General features: G+C 45.6%; 1 protein-coding gene and 1 long non-coding RNA gene across 3 annotated transcripts in view; one reads left to right on the top strand and one right to left on the bottom strand.

Moving 5' to 3' along the window:
- The window catches only part of PARP14 (poly(ADP-ribose) polymerase family member 14), a 40,663-nt gene extending 20,115 nt beyond the window's left edge, over positions 1–20,548 (bottom strand). Inside the window, exons 1-6 of one of the 2 annotated variants that reach the window (XM_045902998.3) lie at positions 20,260–20,548; positions 15,148–15,281; positions 14,366–14,399; positions 9,786–10,028; positions 6,579–6,815; positions 126–2,431 (exon numbers count right to left, since the gene is read on the bottom strand). In XM_045902998.3, coding sequence (XP_045758954.1) covers positions 126–2,431; positions 6,579–6,815; positions 9,786–10,028; positions 14,366–14,399; positions 15,148–15,281; positions 20,260–20,446 — 3,141 coding nt within the window. In that variant the 5' untranslated portion in view covers positions 20,447–20,548. The remainder of the gene's footprint in view (positions 1–125; positions 2,432–6,578; positions 6,816–9,785; positions 10,029–14,365; positions 14,400–15,147; positions 15,282–20,259) is intronic. The other variant, XM_045902997.3, reaches the window with a different exon arrangement.
- Positions 13,932–20,651, top strand: LOC135361571 (uncharacterized). Its single transcript, XR_010405013.1, has 3 exons — positions 13,932–14,071; positions 18,077–18,292; positions 20,518–20,651. It is a non-coding gene; the product is annotated as an uncharacterized LOC135361571 (long non-coding RNA).
- The last annotated feature ends 3,055 nt before the right edge of the window (positions 20,652–23,706 follow it).

The raw sequence follows: 23,706 nt of genomic DNA, 5'->3' as shown, positions 1-23,706 counted from the left end.
TGAGGCTGGGAGGGAGGGCATGGGATTCTTCCCCTGGGTCCTAGTCTGCCTTGGGCAACAGGCTGGCTAGAGAATCGCAGCACCGCGGCGGGTGTTCGGCAGGCAGGGACAGAAGGGACACTCACCGTGGCGCTTTGCACATCTCCTTTCACCAGCAGGATCCTTAGGCTTCCCTGGGACAACAGAATTTGTCTGTGTCCACGAACGTTGGTCAAGCCGGGCTGGACCGTCTGCGGTACACTGGGCCTGGAAGCCGTAGGAGGCCGGGGGTCCTCAAATACAGTTTTCACAGTTTCCGCGAAGGCCTGGACAGTCTTCTCATCTGTATCCACAAGGTAAATCTCTTTCAAGGTGTGTCCATCCTGCTTAAACTGGAAGTTTTTCTTGATAGCCAAAACAATCGTCTTCACACACTGGGCTAAGGGAAAGCCACCGGCTCCGGAACTGATGGCCGGGATGGCTATGGACCGGCACCTGTGTGTTTCAGCCAAATGGAGACTTTCTTCTACAGCCCTCTTTAACTGGAGCATGCACTTCAGGTCCTCGTCGTCCTTCCACCGGGGCCCCACTGCAAGGACCACGTGGCGGTATGGGAGCTTTCCTGCTTTCGAGATGATGGCGCTGCCGGGGAGGATCTTGCCCATTTTCTTCACTATCTGGTCACAGTCCTCTTGGAGCTCAGGGCCGGCTGCTTTGGAAAGAGCCGCCGCCAGGCTGCTGCAGAGCTGCAGGTCCTCACTGGCGCTGCTCACCACCACCTCGACAGGAAACTGGGTCAAGTCGCCCTGCTGCACCATCAGCGAGACTCCAGGGGCCAGCTCTACCTGCGACAAGTTGCTCTGCGGCCCCTTAAGCGAGACTCCAGGGGCCAGCTCTACCTGAGCCAAGCACTTCTGCCCATCCGTGCTGCCTCCCTCCTTCTCCCCTCCATTCTCCTGGAGGTCAATGGAACATCCAAATAACCGTTTGACCTCTCTTTTATAATACTGTGCTTTCTCCTGGAAGAACTGGCTGACCAATGGCTTATCAATATGGACGCTTTCAATGCAGACAGAATCCAAGGCTTGCTTGACGATGCTCACGCCCTCCAGGACTTTGGCCCTTGGCCCAGTTAGTAAAATGCCTTTTTGTTTATTCTCAAGATTGAAAGTTACCTGAACATTTGTCGTCTTTATCTTTTGCCAGAATGGCTTTTTTTCTATCCTTAAATAATCAATGATTACGGGAGGCTCTATTTCAATCAATCTCTCTATTTTTGTGTGTTTTTCCACAAAGTCAAAAAGCAAGTTATAGGATTCATTCACTTCTCTCACACAGCCCGCGATGATGACCTCAGCTTTGGTTTTTGAAGTTAACTCATCGATTATTACAGTCTTTGAGGAGGAATTATGTCTCTTATGCAAACCGTGAGTGAGCCCTTTCCATTTCTTGCCATTGAGAACTTCCCTGTCCTCGATGTGGATGCGCTTATAACTTAAGGCACTGACCATTTGCTTTTCAGCATCTAATAGGACTTCAGAGGAATAGCCGATTAAGAGAACAGTTTTACCCTCCAGCTCATAAACTGCAAGAATTTCCTGTGCCATCAAAAGAGACTTAGAGAATTCTATACAGTCTCTTTTTTGCAAAAACTGGAAAATCTCAGGGGGAAGCTGGATGCTTTTTTGAACCATGGTGTGCATCTTTTTCTGTATTTCATACTTTGCTTTATACACATCCGTGTAGAGGCCTTTGAGGCACATGTGTTGAGAAGCTTCATCATAACAAATCTCCATCTCTGGGTACTCAGTGCGGAGACGCTCCAGGACATCGCTGTGACACAAAAGAGAATACCTTCCTGGAGAAATGACCACTTTTTGCTTTAGACTTTGCTCTTCTCTTCTAATTTTTTGCGTGGTACTTTCTATTAATTCCTTGATTTGTGGCTCAATGTTCTGTACATCCTCTGATTTCCCCACTAAGGTTACAATCCCCGTAAGTGTATCAAATTCAATCAAAATCCTGTCGTCGTCTTCTACACTCTTTTTTATGGTGTCCCACACTATGGGATCCACTTTAAAGGGGGTAACTTTATATTTAGACCTGATGCTAGAGAATGCTGTGGAAACATCTTCCTTCCATCTCCTGATTCTCAGTCTACCGAGACAGATTAATGTGGTCGCAGGTCTGATGGTAACTTCACTACTGAGTTTGGACCATATTAGATCACAGTGACAATGTCTCGCTTCGTCATTTATCTCATCAATCAGATGCTTCTTTTTCTGTAAGAACTTCCATAAGGGAAGATCTAATGATTCTCTGAATGGTGCTGGAAGCTTGATCAGAGGTTTCTCCTTTCCATACAAGGCCGTGCCCAAAGAGGTATAATAAGGAAACACAGAGAGTGGCATATTATTGAGGTCTAGTTTCTTGGTCATGATGGTGTGTAACACTTAAAAGGAAAGACATAAAATAAAGTAACCCCAGTGTGGTATGTTTCAAGTGAAAAACAAAAACAAAAACACTATTCTATTAGGGAAAAAAAATCCTAATGATTGTAGAACTTGGATGTTATAACATGCTATGAAAAAGTAGCACTACTCTCAAAGTGCTCAGATACAAATTGATTTTTATTACTCCTACATAGTTATCCCTTGCTTAATGGAATACTTTCCAACCAAGATCACTCTATGTTGAAATTCTGTTAAGTAAATTCTATTTTCTGTTTCCTGGTAACATTTATATATCACCATCAGGTTAACAAATAGATAAGAATTTGTTCACAAATATGGGGGTAGTGTTTGCCCCAGTGTAAAGAATACTCGTGCTCAAAGCAAAGCTCATGTAAGAATCATGCTATTTGCTGCTTCTTGTACAGTCTCACAGTTTTAGGCTTCATAGCTGATTTAGATTCCATTAATACCTCTAAGAGGAGGAGCATCATAGTAATTACCAGAGCTGACCATGTGTCAGACACCTTTCTAAGTGCTTTCCGTATATTTATTTATTTAAGCTTCTCAGCAACCCTTTGAGATAGAGACATGATTATTATCATCCTTATTTACAAATGATAAAACTGAGGCTAGGGAAGGTTAGGTAACTCAAGTAGGGTGATGTAAAGGACAAATACCCGAGCTAAGATTTGAGTCAGTGTCTGTCTAACCCCAAAGCCCCGCTCTTGCCCCTTTACCAGGGGTTCCAAACAAGATCACTTCATGGTCATTGGAGAGCCCAGCCCCTGGGGCCTCGGATTCAGTAAGTCCTGCACCTCCCCTTGTCCCTGCTATAATCCCCTCCTGCCACTTCTACTGGGGCGGTCCCTAGGGTGGAATATGTGTGTGTGTGTGTGTGTCTGTATATGGGGGGGGGTACTCTTCTTCCCCTTGTATTAGTTATTAAACAGGTACAGAGGGTCTAAGAAGGACGAGAATTAGACTGAACTCCAATAACAACTTGGATTAAAATAGCACCCTTGTAGAAAGAGGTTAAAAATAACTTCACCTTGTGCATGATTGTCTCCTAGCCCTGGAACCAGACATCCTGAAAAGAACATGGCCTTCAGAGGCCAAAACCCATAGCTTGAATTTCCCAAAATGGCTTTGTACAAGCTCCAAGCCTAGGCAGGACCAGTGACCACTAACGTGTAACTGAGGCCACACAATGTGCCAAGCATGTTGCTGGTATAATTTCATTTGATCCTGACAAATTCCTCTGAGGCAAGTAGTGATGTGGACCCTATTTTACAGATGAGAAAACAGGCTTTGGTGGGTTAAAGTAACTTGCCCAACAGTGGACCTGAATAAGCATTTCTCCGAAGAAGACATACAGATAGCCAATAGACACGCATGAAAAGATGCTCAACATCACTAATCATTAGGGAAACACAGATCAAAACTACGATGAGATACTACCTCACACCAGTGAGAATGGCCAGTATCAAAAAGACAAGAAATAACAAGTGCTGGTGAGGATATGGAGAAAAAGGAACCCTCATGCACTGTTGGTGAGAATGCAAACTGGTGCAGCCACTGTGATAAATGGATAAAGGGGATTGGGAGATATAAGCTTCCAGTTATGGAATGAGTAAGTTACAGGGAGGAAAGGTACAGCAGAGGGAACAGAATCAATGATATTGTGATAGCGCTGCATGGTGACAGATGGTAGCTACACTTGGGAGCAGAGCATACAGAGTTGTTGAATCGCTATGTTGTACACCTGAGACTATTGTAACATTGTGTGTCAACTATACTTCAGTAAAAATATATATAGGGGCGCCTGGGTGGCACAGTCCATTAAGCGTCCAGTTCTTGGTTTTGGCTTAGGTCATTTCCTTGGGGTTGTGAGATCAAGCCCCACCTCAGGCTCTGTGCTCAGTGTGGAATCTGCTTGAGGTTCTCTCTCTCTCTCCCGCTCCCTCTGCCCCTCCACTTGTGCTCTCTTTCTCTAAAATAAATAAATAAATAAATCTTAAAATATATATAATAATAAATAAGTAAAGTAATAAAGTAATTTGCCCAAGATCACAAAGCTAGTAAGCACCAAAGCCAGGATTTGAACTCTGATCTGTCTGACTGAAGAACCATCACAGATGTCACCTTCCTGTTTCCTCCTCTTCAAGAAAAAGTAACTATATGCACAGCATTACTAGGATTCAGTGAGCTACTGTGGCAGAAAACACAGCAAAAGATCTTACCTAGAGTAGGTATTAGATAAGAGTTCTTTTCCTTAAGATTTTGTGAATCAGATTTTATAAATTGAACAAAATAATTCCAGAGTAAGTGCCTAACTTATTCCTCTCAAATCATCTACATAAATTTAGACTGCTAAATAAATTATGTTTTTAATCCAGCTTTAACTACAGTTGGCCTCCTTACTAATAATAGCCCCTAAGAAAAATTAATGTTTTGGGTTTTTTTTAAAAGATTTTATTTATTTACTTGACAGAGAGAGAGAGAGTAGCAGAGGGAGAGGGAGCGGCAGACTCCCTGCCGAGCAGGGAGCCCAATGCGGGGCTCGATCCCAGGACCCTGAGATCATGACCTGAGCTGAAGGCAGACGCCTAACCGACTGAGCCACCCAGGTGCCCCAAGAAAAATTAATGTTATAGGTGAGCAGGTGATTGGCAAAGAATGGAGACCTTAAGAGCACAGATTAAGGGCCAGACTAGCCAGGTTCAAATCCTGGCTCTGTCACTACACTAGCTGTGTAAACTTAGTCCAGTTATTTGACCTTTCAGTGCCTGTTTCTCATTTGTAAAACAGGGATTACAGTAATAACAATGCCCACAAAGCAGTGTCTGCGAATGCACTTTGCAGCACCCTGCAGAGCTATGCAAATGTAAGTCATGATTATAAGAAGGAGCGGCCACAGAAAGAAAGGGAAAATCGGTATATCTCAGACCACGGAAAACAGAGAGTTCGTGAGTTTAGACGAGGAGGCATGGTCAACATAGTCAGATGGTACAAAGAGGTCAGGATGCAGGGGAGCTTTGAGAGTGCCCTACTGCTCCCAGACATGGCTCTGCATAAAACAACCCTAATTAAATAGTCATACAAATGTAATGTAGACACTCTGAGGACACACCCAACTGCCCCAGGCCTTCAAGAGGTTCGAAGCCCCACCATAAACGGGAGGCTCACTTCTAGAGTAGGCAGCTTTCTGGAGCTCTCTCCCTGGGCCCAGGCCCAGGCTCGGGGAGATTGAAAGAAATTGTGACAGAAGCTCCTCTTTTGTCCCCCTGCTCAAGGAACACTAGGACTTTCATTCCATTTTAATCCAAAGCGTATCTTCACCCCAGTTTCCGCAGCTCCTCAAAGCCAAAGGGAGTTTCCTCCACGGATCCCCCACGGAGCAGTTTATCTTCAATGGGTGGAATACCATGTGATCGTGTCTCATGCTCCCCCTGTTAGTCCCAAACCCACTGTTCCTTCTCTCCCTAAGAAGGCTGGCCCCCTAATTCCCACGCCTCTGCCTTCACCTCTGAACATCAAGTGGAATCTCCAAGCTGACTGTACATGCCTCCGAGAACTGGCAATCTAATATCTACAAAACCCTTAGAGGTGTTTCCCTGAGGTTCAGCTGAACATGGTTTTCACGGGGTTGCTGCAAAGAACAATCCAGCAGGCATCCGCTGGATGCCATTAACCACCCCTATGAATTTCTGAATGATGAGACTGACACGTGAAAGGGGGAAGTAGTGATACTTCACAGGAAGTGTATGTGTTTCTGAGTATTTCTTTACCTAGCCTTGTTGGGATGAACTTGAGAATTTCTACCAAGTAGACAGCTAAAACACAGATCATCTTTTTTTTAATACAGTATTTCAAAGAGTCTAAGAATTATGGATTTTTCACTATAGGTAGAGACTCATGAGAGAATCTCCTTATATCTTTCAAAACTCGGCCCTGCTTCTCTAAAGTTTAAATCACTGGACTCATTAATGATCATATCCCAGATGAGCAGGATTACTAATGGATTTCCAGTGAAATTTATGAATAAAAAATAAAATGCATCAGAACTCAACTGATAACTGATAAGATCTGCTAAAAGGGCTTAGATCATGTGAGGTAGGTTCACAAAATCAGGCTCATAGATATTACCTTTTTTGTCAAAAAACTCAATCAGAGCCGAATTCTCTTCAGGCAAACACTCAATACTGGCAATTCTTCCTCCTCCATTTTGAGGATTTTCAAATAAGCATTTCAGATTATAGTCATCAACACCAGGTGGCAGGTTTTCAACCCTGATTGTTTTCGTCACTTCTAGAAGTCTTGGAGAAAGCTGGAGTTGTTTCACTAAGTGGTGCCTGGGACAATCATTAACAAATGTCACAGCATCTACAAATCAAAATCAATCAATTAATCCATCCATCCATTAGAAAATTATGATCATACCTTTATGTTATACAAAAGAAACTGGATATTAATTGAGATAAAGGAGATAGCTAAGCACTCAATTTTTAGAGGCAAGATTTTCATTTCTTTTTTTTTTTTTTTAAAGATTTTATTTATTTGAGAGAGAGAGACAGATATGGACAGAGAGAGCATAAGCAGGGAGGAACGGGAGAAGCAGGCTCCGCCGAGCAGGGAGCCCGACGTGGGGCTCCATCCCAGGACCCTGGGACCACGACCCAAGCCGAAGGCAGACACTTAACCCACTGAGCCACCCAGGCACCCCAAGATTTTCATTTCTATATGAGAATTTACGTTCTTACAACTCCCGGTCTCTGAGCAGTAACAAACATACATGTGAACGTTTTACCTGGCATACTGCCACGGAGCTGTGTTCCTGATTGCAGGCACAGCTCTCTCCAACCCCTCTTGACGTCCTACCCGAGTGCTCTGTCTACAGTACAAATCTCCTCACTCCCCTCCTTTCTCAAGTCCTACAATGGCTCCCCATTACCCGCAGACATCAGTTCACGCTCCTTAGCTAGGCTTAAAATGCCCTTGGTTGGCTATTTGACTCCAAACTAATTTCCAAACATCACCTCTGGTTATTCTCTGCCATTCATTTTATTTTCCTTGTTGCCACAAAAACTAGTCATTATTTTGAAAACCCTATTCTCTTTTGCCTCACTATATATAGTTACCTGTACCTGAAATGCCCTTCTCCGATTTTTTTTTAATCCTGTCCTATTCCTCCTTCAAGACTCAGCCTGATTATCCCATTCAAATTAATAAATATCGACGGTGGGCTCATGATGTGCCAGGCACTGTGCTAGGATCTGGAGATAGAGAGATGAATATAACAAGTCCTTGAAAATTCACCATCTAGGGGCGCCTGGGTGGCTCAGTCGGTTAAGCGTCTGCCTTCGGCTCAGGTCATGATCTCAGGGTCCTGGGATCGAGCCCCGCATCGGGCTCCCTGCTCTGCGGGAAGCCTGCTTCTCCCTCTCCCACTCCCCCTGCTTGTGTCCCCTCTCTCGCTGTGTCCCTCTCTGTCAAATAAACAAAAATAAAATCTTTAAAAAAAAAAAAAAAGAAAATACGAATATTCGGGGCGCCTGGGTCGCTCAGTCGTTAAGCGCCTGTCTTCGGCTCAGGTCTGGATCCCGGGGTCCTGGGATGGAGCCCCACTTTGCTTTGGGCTCCCTGCTCAGCGGGAAGCCGGCTTCTCCCTCTCCCGCTCCCCCTGCTTGTGTTCCCTCTCTCGCTGTCTCTCTCTCTGTCAAATACATAAATAAAATCTTTAAAAAAAATAGAAAAAAGAAAATTCACCATCCAGGAGTGGGGAGGCGGGTCTTGAAAGCACACAAATGGCCTATTGTGGGATCAGATGACGCAGGAAGACAAATACTGGGAATCCCACAAGGATTGTCAGGGTAAGTGGTTGCTGATCTGAGTTTTGAAGGACAGAGCAGAGTTTAGCTTATAGATTAGGGGAGGAAACGTTTCCCGCAGAGAGAAGAGCAGTGGCAGGAAATAACAGTGTACTGGGGACCTGGGAGACTGGGACCAGTGGAGTATAAACTTCATAGAAGGGAGTAAGCAAGGCAAAACCAAGCCACCTTGTTTGGATCCCCTTTCCTCCCATTCCCCAGAGCCTGCCGTTCACAGCGGAGGGAGGCAGCTTCTCTAGCATCTTCATTTTTCATTTACATATGGGTCTCCAACTCCATAGGAGTTCCTCAAGATCAGGAACCAAGAATTATTCATCTGTGTACCCACAGCACCTAAACAAGTGCCTGGCACATAGTAGGTATTTAAGATTTTTGATTAATGAACAAAAGCAAGTCCACTCAGTTCTTCTTTTTTAAGAAATAATTATAAAACTGACATGAGAATAGCTCCCTTCATTGAGTCCTTACTATGCATCAGGGACTATATTAAGAGCAGCTTTGCACACATTGTCTCATTTAATCCTCTTAAAAGCTGTATCAGGTAGGTATTTTTTCCTCTAGTCTATGGAGGAGAGAAGTCAAGTACAGAGGGGAGTAACCTGGACAAGCTCTGATAATTAGTCAAATGGTGGAGCTAGAATTTTGACTTCATGACCATCCTCCTGCCATGGCCATGGAACAGTGAGGGCTCGGATTGGAAAACTGCCTGGTCCTTCTGGACATGACTCCTCACACGGACCTTGAAGAGCACTCATTTCCTGCATCCCATGCACTTCCTCTCCTGCATGTGGGATGACCATGAAAGTACTAAGGAAATACATGGTAAAGGACATAAGAGAAGAGGCTGTGTAGAGGTGGGCCATGGGGTTCAAATCTAAGAATTTATTAGCATCTCTGCACCTCTTTGTCTCCTCAACTGTAAAATGAGGAGGAAAAACAATGATCTCAAAAGGTTGTTAAAAGGAACAAATGAATTAACACATGTAATGAGCTTAGCATAGTACCTGACTTACAGTATCTCTATATGAGTGTCTGCTATTATCAACATTACTACATTCCAATAAGTCCAGTTTGGTAACACAGATCAGTATTTACTTCTCCCAGTGAGATAACGCATGTAAAGATGCTGAATCTTCTGCTTGGAATCACTTTTATAACCTTAGACTTTAGATTTCTGTTTGGGTGTGTTATCTCTCTCTCTCTGTCTCTCTGTTTCTCTCTCTCTCTCTCACACACACACACACCCTCATACAATGAAGTCTGATTTACTGAACATACCAGAATTTCGTTTTAAAACAAATTTGCTTCTCTTTCAAAATAAAAAAGCATCTATATTATCCTGAAGTCCTTTCTTACTAGCTACGAGAAAAAGTCAAGCTTTCAGAGTCATTCCATTACCTGGATGTCTCAAATCCCAAAGTGGGGCGCAAAGAAGATTGGCAAATGCAGTATCATTTGATCTTACCCACATGTGTTAGAAAGGTAACTACAGCAACGTCAAAATCTCGTAATACTTCCACTTGAAAAGCATCATTGGACAGGCCAGTTACATTCTCCACTATCAAGATTAACATTATATCAGTTACATTTGTCTTGAGATTTTCAAATGCAACCGAAGAGGCTGTATTTTCACACTCTTCTGAGGTATCTTCCATTTTCTCCGATCTTCTACTGGGAGTAAGTTTTATATCCAGTTCTTCTGACACATCTGATTTTAGAAGGACAAAATAGGTACAAGATGTTACATTTGTCTATCATGGTCTTAGCAAATTATCATAAGACACTGTCCTCTTTCCTTTTCAATCTCTTGGCTAAGTCAAATAAAAAAGATCTGAGAAGGCTTTTTGCTTAATTTAGTTAAAAATAAAATGTAACATTTAACTATTATTGTTAAGTTTGATTTTTAGTATGCCCTTTTCTGCCTTGTCTCTTTGAGGAACCTGTCTTTCATAGCCTTTGACATATGCTTCCATCAAGCACCTTATACAGTTACTGAATTCAGCTTCTCAAAAGCAAGGGACATGTTTATTCATCCTTGTATTGCTGGTACCTAGTATATACTTGAGGCTCAAGAGTGCTGAATCAGAGATTTACTGTTTGGGCCACTGGAGGAAAGCAAGAATATCTGATGACATGTAACATATGATGCTCTGAAAAGTAATACGTTTTCATCACTGAAGATAAAAAAGGATACTCGTTGAATGACTAAGGAACACACATAGAAAGTAAAATGGCCTAGAGAGCTGTATGTATACATCAAGCTCACCGAACAGCAATCCTCCCAGCCAGCTTGTTCCTCTCCATTTTTGGCCCTACGTGAGTTCCATCTATGCATCAGGTCAGTCCCACTCTATACTTGCCCAGTGCAGCATGATGCATATGATATAATCTTTAGACATTCTGTGAGTGACTGTTCAACTGGGGCCCTTATTATGTTCAAGGCACTGGAGGTGTGGAGAGGGGTGCATACAGAAAACATCAGATAAGGAACTTACAGGTTTTCTAATGGAGGTATACAAGTCAAATGACAAAAGGAACTGACATTTGTAAATGTTTATCACGGCAGAGTAAAATGCTACGTGCTCAACAAATCCATTTTGTTTTCTTTCTGGGCAACATTTCCCAGACTTCCCACAGCCAAGTTCATGTGGCTAATGGAATAGGGGTGAAAGTGTGAATTGCACTTCCACGCCTGGCAAGTACAAATCTTCTTTATGTGAATTTCCATTCTCCTTTGCAGTGACTTTGAAGGCCACGTATCAAAAGTAATCTTGTCAAAAGATGGAAGGAACCTGGGATTCCTGAAGCAGTCTAGCCTGCCCCCTTCCCCAGCTGCTGACGACACTGACCTATGATTTGGGGGGTTGTTTGTTACAGCAGTTAGGTGATCCTGACACATACTCCTGTTACGTGTGGAATGTAACACCACACACTCACACCAAATTAAAAATAGCTTAAGTATTCAATAATACCAGAGCATTCAATGAGAGAGGTGTGACAAAGCAGAAGGACCGCTGAGCTGGGGGTGAGGTTGTCTGAGTTCAACCCTTGACTCTGCCACTCTTTAGCCATGTGACCTCAGGCAAGTCTCTTTACAAAGGAGTCCTGGATGAACTGAATGGTAAGAGCCTTTCCAGCTACATGGTTTTATAACCGTATGACTATTAGAAGCTTCATCACAAGAGAGGCTTTGTTGACTGCCAAATAAAGAGCATCAATAATCCAGCCAGGAGTCCGAGAGACACAGAGGCGACTGGGCTGCTTCGGAAAGGCTTCAGGAAAAGGGGAAGCTGAGTGGATCTTGAAAGCTCTCTAGAGTTTAGATAGAGAGAAGTGGGATATTGGGGATTGGGGCCCACAGAAGTACAGGCAGAGTGCCAAGACTGCGCCAAACTACTTAGGAAATGGTGGTCTGACTGATGAAGCTCAAGGAGCACTTAGGTGTAGATGTAAGAAATTAGGCCAGAAAAGTTGGCTTCATCAGGAACGTGGTGTGGACTTTATCCTGCAGTCGGTAGGAAGGGTGAGTTGTGGAAGGTTTCTGTGATAAGGAGGACAGGACATTTAGCAATAGTAAAAGGGCCGGTCAGATTTAAGGAAAAGGACATCAGATACAGAGAGACCAAGCAGGGTGCTCCTGCCATGCTGGATTTGTGAGGTAATAATGGCAGCCTGGTATGAGGGAGGGACAGATGAGGAAATCTTAAAAAAAAAAAAAAAGTATTAAGTCTCTGTGACTAACATACACGAAGGCTTAAAGAAAAGAGATGACTGAAGTTTCCAGTAGGTGATGGGCAGACTGGTTGAGTACTTCAAGAGAAATAAGGAAGACAGAAAGGGTACTGGTGTGAGGAAGAAGACTCAGGTGGCTTTGACATGGTGGCTTTAACATATTTTCCAACGGGAAGGTCGGACACGAGGTCTGGAATTTAGAAGAGAGTCCAGGCTGGAAGTATAGAGTTGAAAAAGCCAGAATTTCCTGAGCACAAGTGACCAGTATCTCTCTGCTCTTGCATGTCTCTCTTGTACAGGTTCTTCCAATTGCTGGTTTCCACCTTGCAGACCCAGCCCAATTCAGCTTAGCCTGGAACAGGACATTAGCTCAGTGCCCACATCCTCTGGTGTTGGTGTGTGGCTTGACTGACCTATTCTTCCTCTGTCAACTGCTTATCCGTCTTCAACTTCATGCCCAGGGTTTGGCGCATGCCCAGTGCGCTCAGCGTGCAGTATTCTCTGTTCTCCTCATCCCTGAAATGTGGAACCTATTAGGGAACTACCCTCCACCCTGATTTTGCTCGGTTCTGAAGACTGTCTACATCATTCTAATTAATTTCAAAAGTACTAGCCTTGGGGTCACTGTCAGGATTCAGTGTGGAGCAACCACTCGACAAGGGACCTCCTCTTATGTCTCTTAAAGGGGTCAATTAAGTACTTCGTTAAAGACGGCCCAACTTCTGGCTGCTTACTATCATTAGAGTCTGGGTCATGTAAAAACAGGTCAGCAAACGAGTCTAAAGTCTCCAGGACAATGAAAAGTCCATTGGTGGAGTGGGACTGGACGGCTCTTCCTGAGAATACCCTTGGTGTTGTAAGCAAATCTGAAACAGTGCTGACAAATCAGTTAAGACAGAGTAGGGTAAAATCTATGAAATCATAAGAAACACAGACTTGATTAAAGTCTAGACCCAGGAAATGGTACAGATATAAATGTACCAATATAAAACCACTTCCCGGTCTAAAATTGAGTTTGAGGGTACAGCACATAAGGCGTTTTCCAAAAATAGATAAGGATTTAGGGAGTCCCAATGAACACTGGAAGTTACTTGAGCCTGTTTCATATCTGAAGAATAGAAAGCAGTAATTACTCTAAACAGACAAAAGATTCCTATCACATAACAATCATGAGCTTTTTTTTTTTTTTCCTTAGATGTATTTATTTGTCAGAGAGGGAGAGAGAGAGAGCACAAGCAAGGGGAGCTGCAGGCAGAGGGAGAAGCAGGCTCCCCTCTGAGCAAGGAGCCCGATACAGGACTCGACCCCAGGATGCTGGGATCATGACCTGAGCTGAAGGCAGACGCTTAACCGACTGAGACACCCAGGCGTCCCTAATCATGAGCTTCTTAAGAAAACCTTGAATCCTAGATTCTACGGCTGAATAGTGCCTCCATGTTAGGTAAAAACAATCCATACATCCCTCTCCAGTCGGTTTGCCAAGTAAAGGCAGCTCTCAGCCTACTGCCATTTTCAAAAGAGAAAGTTGCAAAAATGGAAACATGTTCTCAAAACAGTGTCAGTTTTAGAGGATAATAATTTACACATTTTTTCGGAATTCCTTTTCCCTAAGATCTGGATAAACGTATCACTTTATCTCTCTTGTCCAGCCATTCAGCACAGGTCGACATCTCTCCCCTTTATAAGAGCATGCTTGGCCAGGAAAACGAGCTGCCTCTTCAGTAAGTGGCAGCTGGTATGGCAGGCCAACACCCAGACACTAGGAAAGCTGCAGAGTCCACAAGGGTTATGAGGTGGCGGCTGTTTCCTACAGCAGAAGGGATAAGAAGAGCTCTGGGGGTGCTGCACCCACATCCCGCACCCAGGACGTAGAAGCTTTTGTCCACCGTCCTGTTGTGGCCCCAGAGGACAGCGCCCTCCAGACCCAGTGCTCGGAAACTGACTTAGCCACACAGGACACACGCTGACACATCGTGTCCTTGCTTCTCGATGGCAGTTGGGCACAGGCGGGCTCTACAGGTCAGTTTATCACCATCTCCCAGGCACCTCTTCGCCTCCTTTCAATTGCAAGGTGTCTCCCAGTCCCCACAGAGAGATCTGTTCCCATCCTTCTGACCTGAGCCCTAAGATCTCAGGGGGCTCCCCCCGTGCTCACCCTCAGCACAGCTGGCTGCGAGTAAGCAGATGGCATCTCTAAGCTAAGCACACCCTGCTTTGTGAAGTCAAGAAGAGAAGGATGAGCCCCGCAAGTGCCATCCTTAATGAAAGCAAACCCACTGGCGAAGGTCAGCCATCTCAGTTCTTTGCCCTTACCTGGTTCTTTGACATGTTCTTTGGTCTCCAATTCCTGAAATCCAACAAACGATAGAGTAGCATCAAGAAATGACTAATAATTTCTTTACATTGAGAAACTGTCCCTGGGACTGGACCGGAGACATCGGGCCATTAGAAACAATAATAAAAAGCTCTGGCACTTACGCTGTTGAATGCACCTCATATCCACTTGGCACAAGAATCACTGCTAAAAATGAGTCACAAATTACTAAAACCCAATTAACACCAAGTGCTTGCGGTGTGGGGTAACACCTAAATCTTTTCCCCATTTAATGTTTATTGAGTGTTTACTATTAACAAGCACCGTGCCTTGTGCTTTACAGAGATTGTCTCATTTAATCCTCACAACGATCCACCAACCCACCAACCCAATGGATTACTGTCCCATTTTACAGTCAAGGAGATAGCACAGGTAGTATGGATCTCTGTCCCCTCAAAATGATGTAAAAATAAAACAAACTGAGCAAGTTCCAGGTTAAAAGCACCCAAACAAACTCAAAAATTTACATCTCAAAGCAGCCTTATTATAATCTGCAAATTCTGACTTTTCAGAAAGTGTTTTAAAATCAAACAAAAAGCGCCCCCTCCTTCATTATTCCATACCTTCCCCATGACTGCTTTCACTCCCTCCACATCTGTAAGGTGCCTTCTATTCCAATTTGATTTATACTTCTCATCCCACTATATTCTCCATATTGTGATTTTCTTCCCACACAGCTTGGCAGAACACCCTACTTCCCTTTACTCACGCCTTGACTTACCTTTGTTGGAATTTCCCCCTCAAAGACATCCTGGACTTCATCTGGGGCTGTGGGCAACTGGACAGTTAACTGGAATGCTCCTATTCCTGGCCATAGCAACTCATGGTTCTTTGTCTCCAGAACTCTTTGCCGAACTGAAAAAAAAAAAAAAGAAGAAACTGTCAAGCAATCTTTATTCATCAAATTATTTCATGATTTCCATAGGGCTTCATCATTTGCAATCAATGGCTTGGTCAGTTTCCCAAGCAAGTCCTTGTATGGTGAAAAGAAGAAAAGTTTAGCAAGTACACCTGGGTTTCAATCCCATCTTTACCCTTATTTTTTTTTAACCCCTGGGCATGTTCCTTAATAAGTCTTACTTGCAAAGCCTCAGTCTTCTTGTCTATTAATAAGTAATTAATGAAGACTGTCTTATATAGGTGTTACATGTATTAAATTAAAAAACATTATAAAGGACTTAGTACAGTCCATAATGCTCAGGAGGCACTAAGAAAGGTAACAATATTTATTCCACAAGTGAAGGGAAATAATCAAAGTATGCCTCATGGTGAACCCAGAGAAGACTGGGTGCTGGGACGTGGCCCGATGAAAGCTGTGTTTTAGGAAGGCAATTTGAGTGACCAAGAGCACAATGGCCAGGAGCCTAGTGAAAAAGCTGTTTCATTCAGTTCCTTAACCTGTGATGATAAGAGCCTCACATCCAATAGTAAAAGGAGTAGAAAAGAAGGGATGGGAGAAATTAAAAAGAAAAAAAGAATTAGCACAGCAGACAGCTGGGTTGTAGTGAAAAAACTGAACAGTGAACAGAAGAGTCCGAAGACTTGGATTTAAATTCCAACTCTGCCAAAAACGAGATGAGTGACATTGAGAAAATATCTTAACTTCTTGAGTCTGTTTCCTCCCTTGAAACAGTGTTGTGAATGAATTTTGTAACACCCACAAGAGCTATGCAAGTGTAAGTTTATAATTATAAGCCGGAGCAGCCAGAGAGAGAAAAGGAAAATCAGTGCATCTCAGGCCATGGAGAACCAGCAAGGAGCCAGTTTAGAGGAGGAGGCGTGCTCAACATAGTCAGCTGGTGCAAAGAGGTCAGGGTGAAGGGGAACCTCTGAGAGTGCCCTACTCCTCCCAGACGTGGCTCTGACGTGCATGTTGGGCCACTATCTTGCATGCCGGTGTGGATGGGTGGAAAGACCAAGGATATAGGGAATCTTTCATAAGAAGGAGCTGGAATAGCTTTCCCACCTCAATCATCCACGAAAGGGCAGGAGGTGTGAGGCCTTCACTGGATGCCAACTCAGAAACGGGCCCCAGAAACAATATGAGAAAGAACGCCAGACTCTACTTTCACTCTTCATGAGATAGCAGATGTTTTCACGTGGACTCCTGAGGGGCTGTCCTAAGCTAGCGGGAGGGCTGAGGACCCCATATGACCCCTGAAGCCTGAAGCCTGAGAACAAGTCAATTTTTGTAAGCCAAGTTGTCTAGAGTCGTGGGCTTCTGTGATGCATTCCTTTTACAATCCCCTAGACTTTGGGAGAATCTTATCCAGGCATCTAAATGCAAAAGCTGTTCTGAGATTGTGCACAATATGCAGGGCACGAGGATTTCAAGAGAGCAGACAGTAGCAATAGGAGTAAGTGACCCGCCACAAGGACAAGGGGAATCTGGGAGGAAAAAGAGCTGAAACCCTGATGTCCAGCCACCCTTTCCCATGTGGACAGTCTCCCTTCTGCACCAACCTCAGACCACTGACATTTAATTTTACTTAAAGAGGAAATGGGTTCCCCTACCCCGAACAGACTGAAAATTATCAGAAGACAAATTATGACCTGAAAGGATGATAAATGCACACATCTGAAACAGGGCTTAATAAGTTAATTTACACTGGACTTCTCAGAAATTGAGTGAGCTATTTAAAAGTAAGATACAGCTTCCAAATACTTCTGTTTGCTATACACGAATTTCTTCTTTTTTTTTTTTTAGATTTTATTTATTTATTTGAGAAAGAGAGAGAGAAAGCATGAGCAGGGGGAGGGGCAGAGAGAGAGGGAGAAGAAAGCTCCCCACTGAGCAGGGAGCCTGATGCGGGGCTCGATCCCAGGACCCTGAGATCATGACCTGAGCCAAAGGCAGAAGCTTAACGACTGAACCACCCAGGCGTCCCAGCAATACACTAATTTCTACAGAGCTGTGCTGTTGGGCTCATTCTTGCTATATGAATCATGTGAAGAAAGTAGTGCTACACGGTGCCTCGCACCCGATGAGGCCACTTCCTGGGGTGGGGGGTGGGGGGGATCCCTGCAGAAGAACCAGTGCCCGAGGACCAGGACCGCTGGGAGGGAGGGCGCGGTCAACCATTGTTTTTTTTTTTTTTTAATTTTTAATTTTTTTTTTTAAGATTTTATTTATTTATTTGAGAGAGAGAGAATGAGAGACAGAGAGCATGAGAGGGAGGAGGGTCAGAGGGAGAAGCAGACTCCCCGCCGAGCAGGGAGCCCGATGCGGGACTCGATCCTGGGACTCCAGGATCATGCGGTCAACCATGGTTAGCAAATTTCTGGAAACCTGTTACTGGGGCAATAGCTCCTCAGGTAGGAAACTGAAACTGAATAGGCACTTCCTGCCACACACACCCCTCTTCCCCGCCCCCAGGGCCTTTGCCCATAAAAGGTTTCGATTTGTACTAAGTTGGAGCTGTCTGTGCTGGGGGTACCACAAGAGGGGCCGCTGGAGCAGCCTGGGGACGGAGGTAGGGGAGGTGGGCTGGGTGGTGAGAGGAAGGAAGCCTGTGGGGGAGACTGCCACCATTTCTGCGTTCAGGGCTAGAACAGAATGATGTTACTGACACAAAAGTGTATTTTGCGCTGTTGGTATTTTTATGCTGTTGGTATTTTCTACTAATCATCTCCCTTTTTTGTTCATTCAGGGTTGGCAACAAACAACGGGGCTTCCCAAAGTTTAGCACACCAGGGCCCCCCGGAGTGCTGGTCAAGCACACAGAGTCCCGCTCACCCACCCGCGGGGTTCCTAAATCTCTAAGAGGCACCAGGCATTGGGTCTGTTTAGTCTGTTGCGAGTCAGACGCAGAGGCCAGTGGCCCCAAATTGAGAACCACTCGGGAGGTTAAGAGGATTCTAAAGAGGTAAGTGTCCCTAAGGGCCAGGCCCTTATGATGTTGACAGTTGCAATCAAAGTGGTAAAACTCCTTGAGGAAAATGAAGTCCAGGGGAAATGGCTTACATCGCACAGCTGCTCTTCCGAGCATTCCTCAGTGAAATGAGGCCTTGGAAAACTCGGTACTTGGTTTTCCTAAGGGCTCTGAGCCTAGTAGGTCTCCTGTCCCCCACCTGCCTCCCCCTACACACACTTCGCTGGGGAACCCCTCTACTCTCTGGGTTTCATTTCTTCCTTTCCGGATCTCTGCTTAGAGCATGCCAGTTTCTCTCTGGTAAGCCTCATTGCCTCTCCTCTGGCTCAAATGCTTCTCCAGATCCAGCGACGGGAAGGTAGAATCAGTGCTTGTCCACTTCCCCCTATGAGATTCCAAAGGAAAAAGCGCATGCTCCGGGACCAGCAGCTCACAGGCCTCTCACTACAGACCTGGTCTTGACCCAGCAGATAATAACTGGGTGGGTGCTTATCCTCTCTTTCCTAAAGCTAACAGCAAGGGTGGGGGGGAGAACTCAGCCGCTCAACTGCCTGGGGTGAGGGTTGAGGGGATCTCAAAACTCCCAACCCACATAAACTCAGAATGTCACCCCTGCTCCCAGTCCAAGGACCACCCTGAAACTGAGGGAAGAGGTACCAGCGCACCCTCAATGAAGATTCTGTGTGTAGATCAACAGCAAGCAGCCCTCCAATAACTTTCTATATTTACACCCAATGTGCTTTTAGACAACACTTTCATACCTCCTCCAAGTGACCCCAGAAACACTGGGAATCTCACGACCTATAGGAAAATCCCACTGACTCCTCACATTCCTTTAACACCTTTTATTCCCCACCTAAAAAATAACTGAAGAAAAGGGGGGCTCTCCCTCTCCGTCCCTCTCTCTCAGAGCATTGACCTCAGTTACCAAATCCAGAATAGTACACGAATACATATCTTCCATGTGCACGCTGATTTTCATGTTTCAAGGACTCAGTTGTCCTCAACCTAGAACATTGCATGGATCTCCTAAAAGTGATTCCCAGGGTCTCTCCCAACAGAAGTCAAGGTACTTATTTTCAACCAAATTTATCTCGTTAAAGTATATTTGGACATGTCTCTCCTCTGCCTACCTAGGGGAAAGTTCATAGTCTTTATGGTGTAATTCAAGGTCCTCTACCATCTCAACCCAACTTTCTCTTAGCCTTAATTTCCTCTCCACCACTTCACAAGAAGGAGGTTTAATGACAGAAGGCCTAAGATTATTAAAATATAGGTACACCCCCCCCACCCCCGCCCCGGCTTAGCCTTCTGAAATTTCTCAGCCCCCATCTGCAGATCTTGCTTGTACACGGAGATTAATAGAGTCACCACTCAACCCAAACCTCCCTGAGGGCGCTCTGCATGTCGCCTGAGGATGCCCCGTGCTTCCCTGCCCCCAGCACCTGTCCATGCAGTGTGCTCCCATCGGAATAGTCCTCCCCAATATCCTGCCTGCAGGAACGGAATTGGCCCTCAGGAATCAGTTTAGATGTGTGACTCTCCCTGGAAATTTTCTCTTCCCTTCAAATCGTGCTCCCATCAATCTTTGGAGTTCTAGAACAGCTGCTTTAATAGGAAGGAAAAAAACTGCAATGGAATAGCAACTCCGCCCCTAACACAGTAGGTCGCCTTGTAAAAGGAGGTGAGTGAAGCAGCCTATCACTACTCTTTTCCGTTTCATCGCGCTGCAAGTTTAGCCTTAGAACTCACTTGCGCGGTTCTGCCGCCACCTCCAGGCAGCAGCTGGGAGTGCTTATGGCCCCTCGCGCACTCTTCTTCGGGTCTGCAGCCCCGCGCCCTCCCTCCCTTAAGGCTGCTGCCGGAGCCGGGCGGGGTCTCCCGCTGTGCGCCCCGGTTCCTAGTTACCCTGCGGGAAGACCCCGGTTGTCCCCTCTCACGCCCACCCTTACACCCCTCACCGTCCTCTAGATGGAAGAACACCAGGAAGCGGGACGGGGTGCCGGGTTCCTGGAGGACCTCACAATCCCCGCCTCCGGATCTCCTCGCGCTCTGGAAGTACATCTGCAACTTGGTGCTCAAGTTCTCCGGGGGGTCGGGGCCCCAGGACCCTTCGACCAGCAGTGGGAAGGAGCCGAGCGCAGCCATTCTTAGCTCTGCTCATCTGTTCCCGCTGTTCGACCCATCCCGACTGAGTGTGGCAAACTTTGTCCCTTTAGGTTTCGGTTTCATTTCCCAGAAAACTCCTCCCCTGACATTAGTTTCTGCCTGTGGCTGTAAATAGCTGTGCCAGGATCGAACTAGTCCGTGTGTCGACCCGCGCAGTCCTTCACCTTCAGCTCTGGCCCACAGCGAAGGCTGATTGGTCATCGCCACTCCAAGCAACTGGTCCTGCGCCCTTTGTAAACTTGGGTCCCTAAGCTCGGGTACTGTGTGCCACTCGCCCCCTCAAGTCACATCTTTGACCACGCACAAACACAAAGACAACTTCATTTTTGCTGCAGGGCACCGTTTTACAAGAAAATAAGATGGCTTGGCAAACTGTGATTCTTTACAATGTAGAGAGAAGTCCCCAGATAAGCCCCAAACAATGATCAGAATTGTATCTGGCTTTTTTTTCTTTTGCATTTTGTTCCCTGATCTGTTAATATTATATGTCCAGAAATATAGAAAGGGGGGATGGTACATTCCCAGTTCTTTATGGAATATTTACTATGTGCCATGCGCCTGGGATGGATTCAACAAACACAGTTCCTGCCCTCATTGAGCTCAACAAAGCTGTGGGGATATGGTGGAGTAAGTGCTCTTGGAGGGAATATCTGGAACAAATTAGGAGGGCCTCCTAGCCCAGGTGTGGGAACTCAGGGAGAATTTATGGGGAGGTGACACGTAACCTGAGGCCTAAAGATGATGGGGATGTTGATGCTAAAAGTAAAAGTCAGTTATTTTACCAGCAAAATGGGAATAGCAGAGAATTGCAATTTCGGACAAGCAAACTACTGCAAAAATTATCAGCTAGTCCAACAAAGCTGAGGACAAGAAGGAGGAAGTTAGGAGGGGTTGTTTTGAACGAAAGTCTATTGGGGAAAGGCAAAAGTTCAGGGTGATGGCAGTTTCTCATTGGCTGAGTTAGGGTAAGCGAGTTCTTCTTGGGGCTTGTTACTGGTGACACTCTCCTATTGAGGATTCTTCTGTGGAGGTCGGTAATTGTCAATTTTTCCTGTGATTGACGTGGAGGGGTATGCCATGTGAGCTCTCCCTTCTGGCCTCCCGGCTCCATTTTAGTGCGATTTCCCTTTATTAACTTACCCAGAGGAAAATCTTGGAGGGCTGAGACGGGGGGGGGGGGGGGGCGGTTCCCATAATATAACTGACTGGTACGGAATCACTCCGGCTGCGCTGTAGTAGCTAGAGTAGAGGCAGGGAGGTCAGCCACGTGGCTACTGTAGTGTCCCAAGTGAGTGGCTGAGACCAGGGTGCTGGCAGAGGAGGACCCTCTGAGAATGAGTGAGATTCCAAGTCGGTATTGAAGGCAAAGCTGCAGGACCTGCTGAAAGATGTGGACAGGGAGCAAAGATGGTCAAGTACGACTCCATGGCTAGCCATGGACGGTCGGAGTGGCTGGCCAGGTAAAGCGGCATCCACCAGACGGGAGCACCGAGGTGTACCCAGAAATGCGGGAGAGAGGCTAGAATGTATGTGTTTTTGACCTGTAATACAAGAGTATTTCAAGTGGAAAGGAGCGGTTTTCATTCAAACACTGCCAATATATCATGTAAGACAAGGTCTCTTGGACTGCGGGCCCCCGCAAACACTGTCTCCAGGTGAGGAGAGAGGAGAGGGACCTGGCAGTGGATGGAGGTCTGAAAGGAAGGGAAGGAAGCGGAAGGCAGCCAAGCATAATCAGCTCTTCGCAGAAGTGTGACTGTGAAGGGGCAGAAGGAGTTAGGCAGCAGTGTATGGGGTGATAGGATTGGGGAGCTGTTATTTCTGTTTTCTGGCTTTTAAAATATTTTTTAAGATGGCAGAGTCTGAGGCATGCTTGAATACTGGTGGAACGAAGTGAAGGGCAGGTAGAAGATACAGGTTGTAGGAGGAGGTGGGAGGGCATTCTGGAGGCAGTCACCGTAGGGAAGGAACACTTCCCACTGCACCAGAAGCGAGGCGGAGATGGAGAACAGAAGTAGGTGATTCTGAATGACTGCTGATGGGAAGCGGTGGGACTTCTCCCCAACGGCTTCTGTTTGCTCTGTGAAGGAGGTGGTGAGGTCTCAGACACAGCCTAAATTAGAGCTGCTTGCCCCTGCAGGACTGGACCTTCCATGTCGTCTTCTAAGAGACCCAAAGCCGGGCCAAAGAGAGGTTACTCCCTGGGCTTTTATTCCTGCTCAGGAGCAGGCTGAACAATACTCGGGTATTTCTCCCAGACGCCAGCTTTCTGCCTGCAGGTGGCGCGCATCATCCAGTCCCAACCACCCTGCGTGCCAGCAGGGGAGGCGGGGAGGACAGGGAAGGGCCAGCCACAGCTCTCAGCCACACAGTGGTGACCCTTTGCCCCAGGGTGTCTCACCCCAAGCTACAACTAATATCAACCCCCTCCTTTCCCCAGAGTTTGGGATTCCAGAACTGAGCAGTTTATCTTTTTCCTCACATTATCATTTTCCAAGAAATAGAGGGAAATGGAAATCATTTATTTATAGTGGAAGTTTTATCTGGCCATTTCTGGATTTCTTTCAAGAATTTACTTAATTATTGGCAATGTCTGAGAGCTTCTCAGACTCAAAGACTGTTCTTCAACCCTGGGTGGACTGGGAAGGAGTTAGCAGAGGATCAGGATGGCAGGTCTTAAAAACCAAACAAGGAAAGTTCTAGAAAAAGCAAATTGCTACTGGTCATCAGCCCCTCAAGTACTTGAGTACTTGACTTCTCTCCTAATGGGTTTGTCCCTATTCACTTTGTACCCTACCCCCTCCCACTGTGTGCTTATTCTCTCTCAATTCTCCATTTCCAACGGGTGTCTACCTCCTGAACCGCATTTCCTTCCAATGAAGCAAATGTCTTCTCAGGGCCTGGGAAGTGGCCACGTCCATCTGTGAAAGGTGAAATGAAATGGAGTCATTTATGTCAGGGGTTTTTAAATAGAGCTGGGAGGCCATTAAGGAGGTGGGCCTTACGCACATCCTCGCTAGGTGGAACCATGAACTTCTGAACTAAGCCATACAGCAAACACTCCAAGAACTCTGCGTAAACACCTACAAGTTCCTACATAACTGACTTCTGCTCAGAGATGACCTTAGCAACCAGCTAGGTTTAACCAAGATTAGTTTTCTGCTGCCAACACCAATCAAAATTCTTTGTAAACAACATATACAACCCTTCACGTTTTGTCTTTAAAAACCCCAGAGCTT

Source organism: Mirounga angustirostris, unplaced genomic scaffold (assembly GCF_029215605.1).
Source record: "Mirounga angustirostris isolate CCGP_5_RB_7025 unplaced genomic scaffold, mMirAng1.0.hap1 SCAF_1, whole genome shotgun sequence".
NCBI classification, from domain to species: Eukaryota; Metazoa; Chordata; class Mammalia; order Carnivora; family Phocidae; genus Mirounga; species Mirounga angustirostris.
The sequence above is the reverse complement of the archived record's forward strand: the minus strand, read 5'-3'. Positions and strand labels throughout refer to the sequence as shown.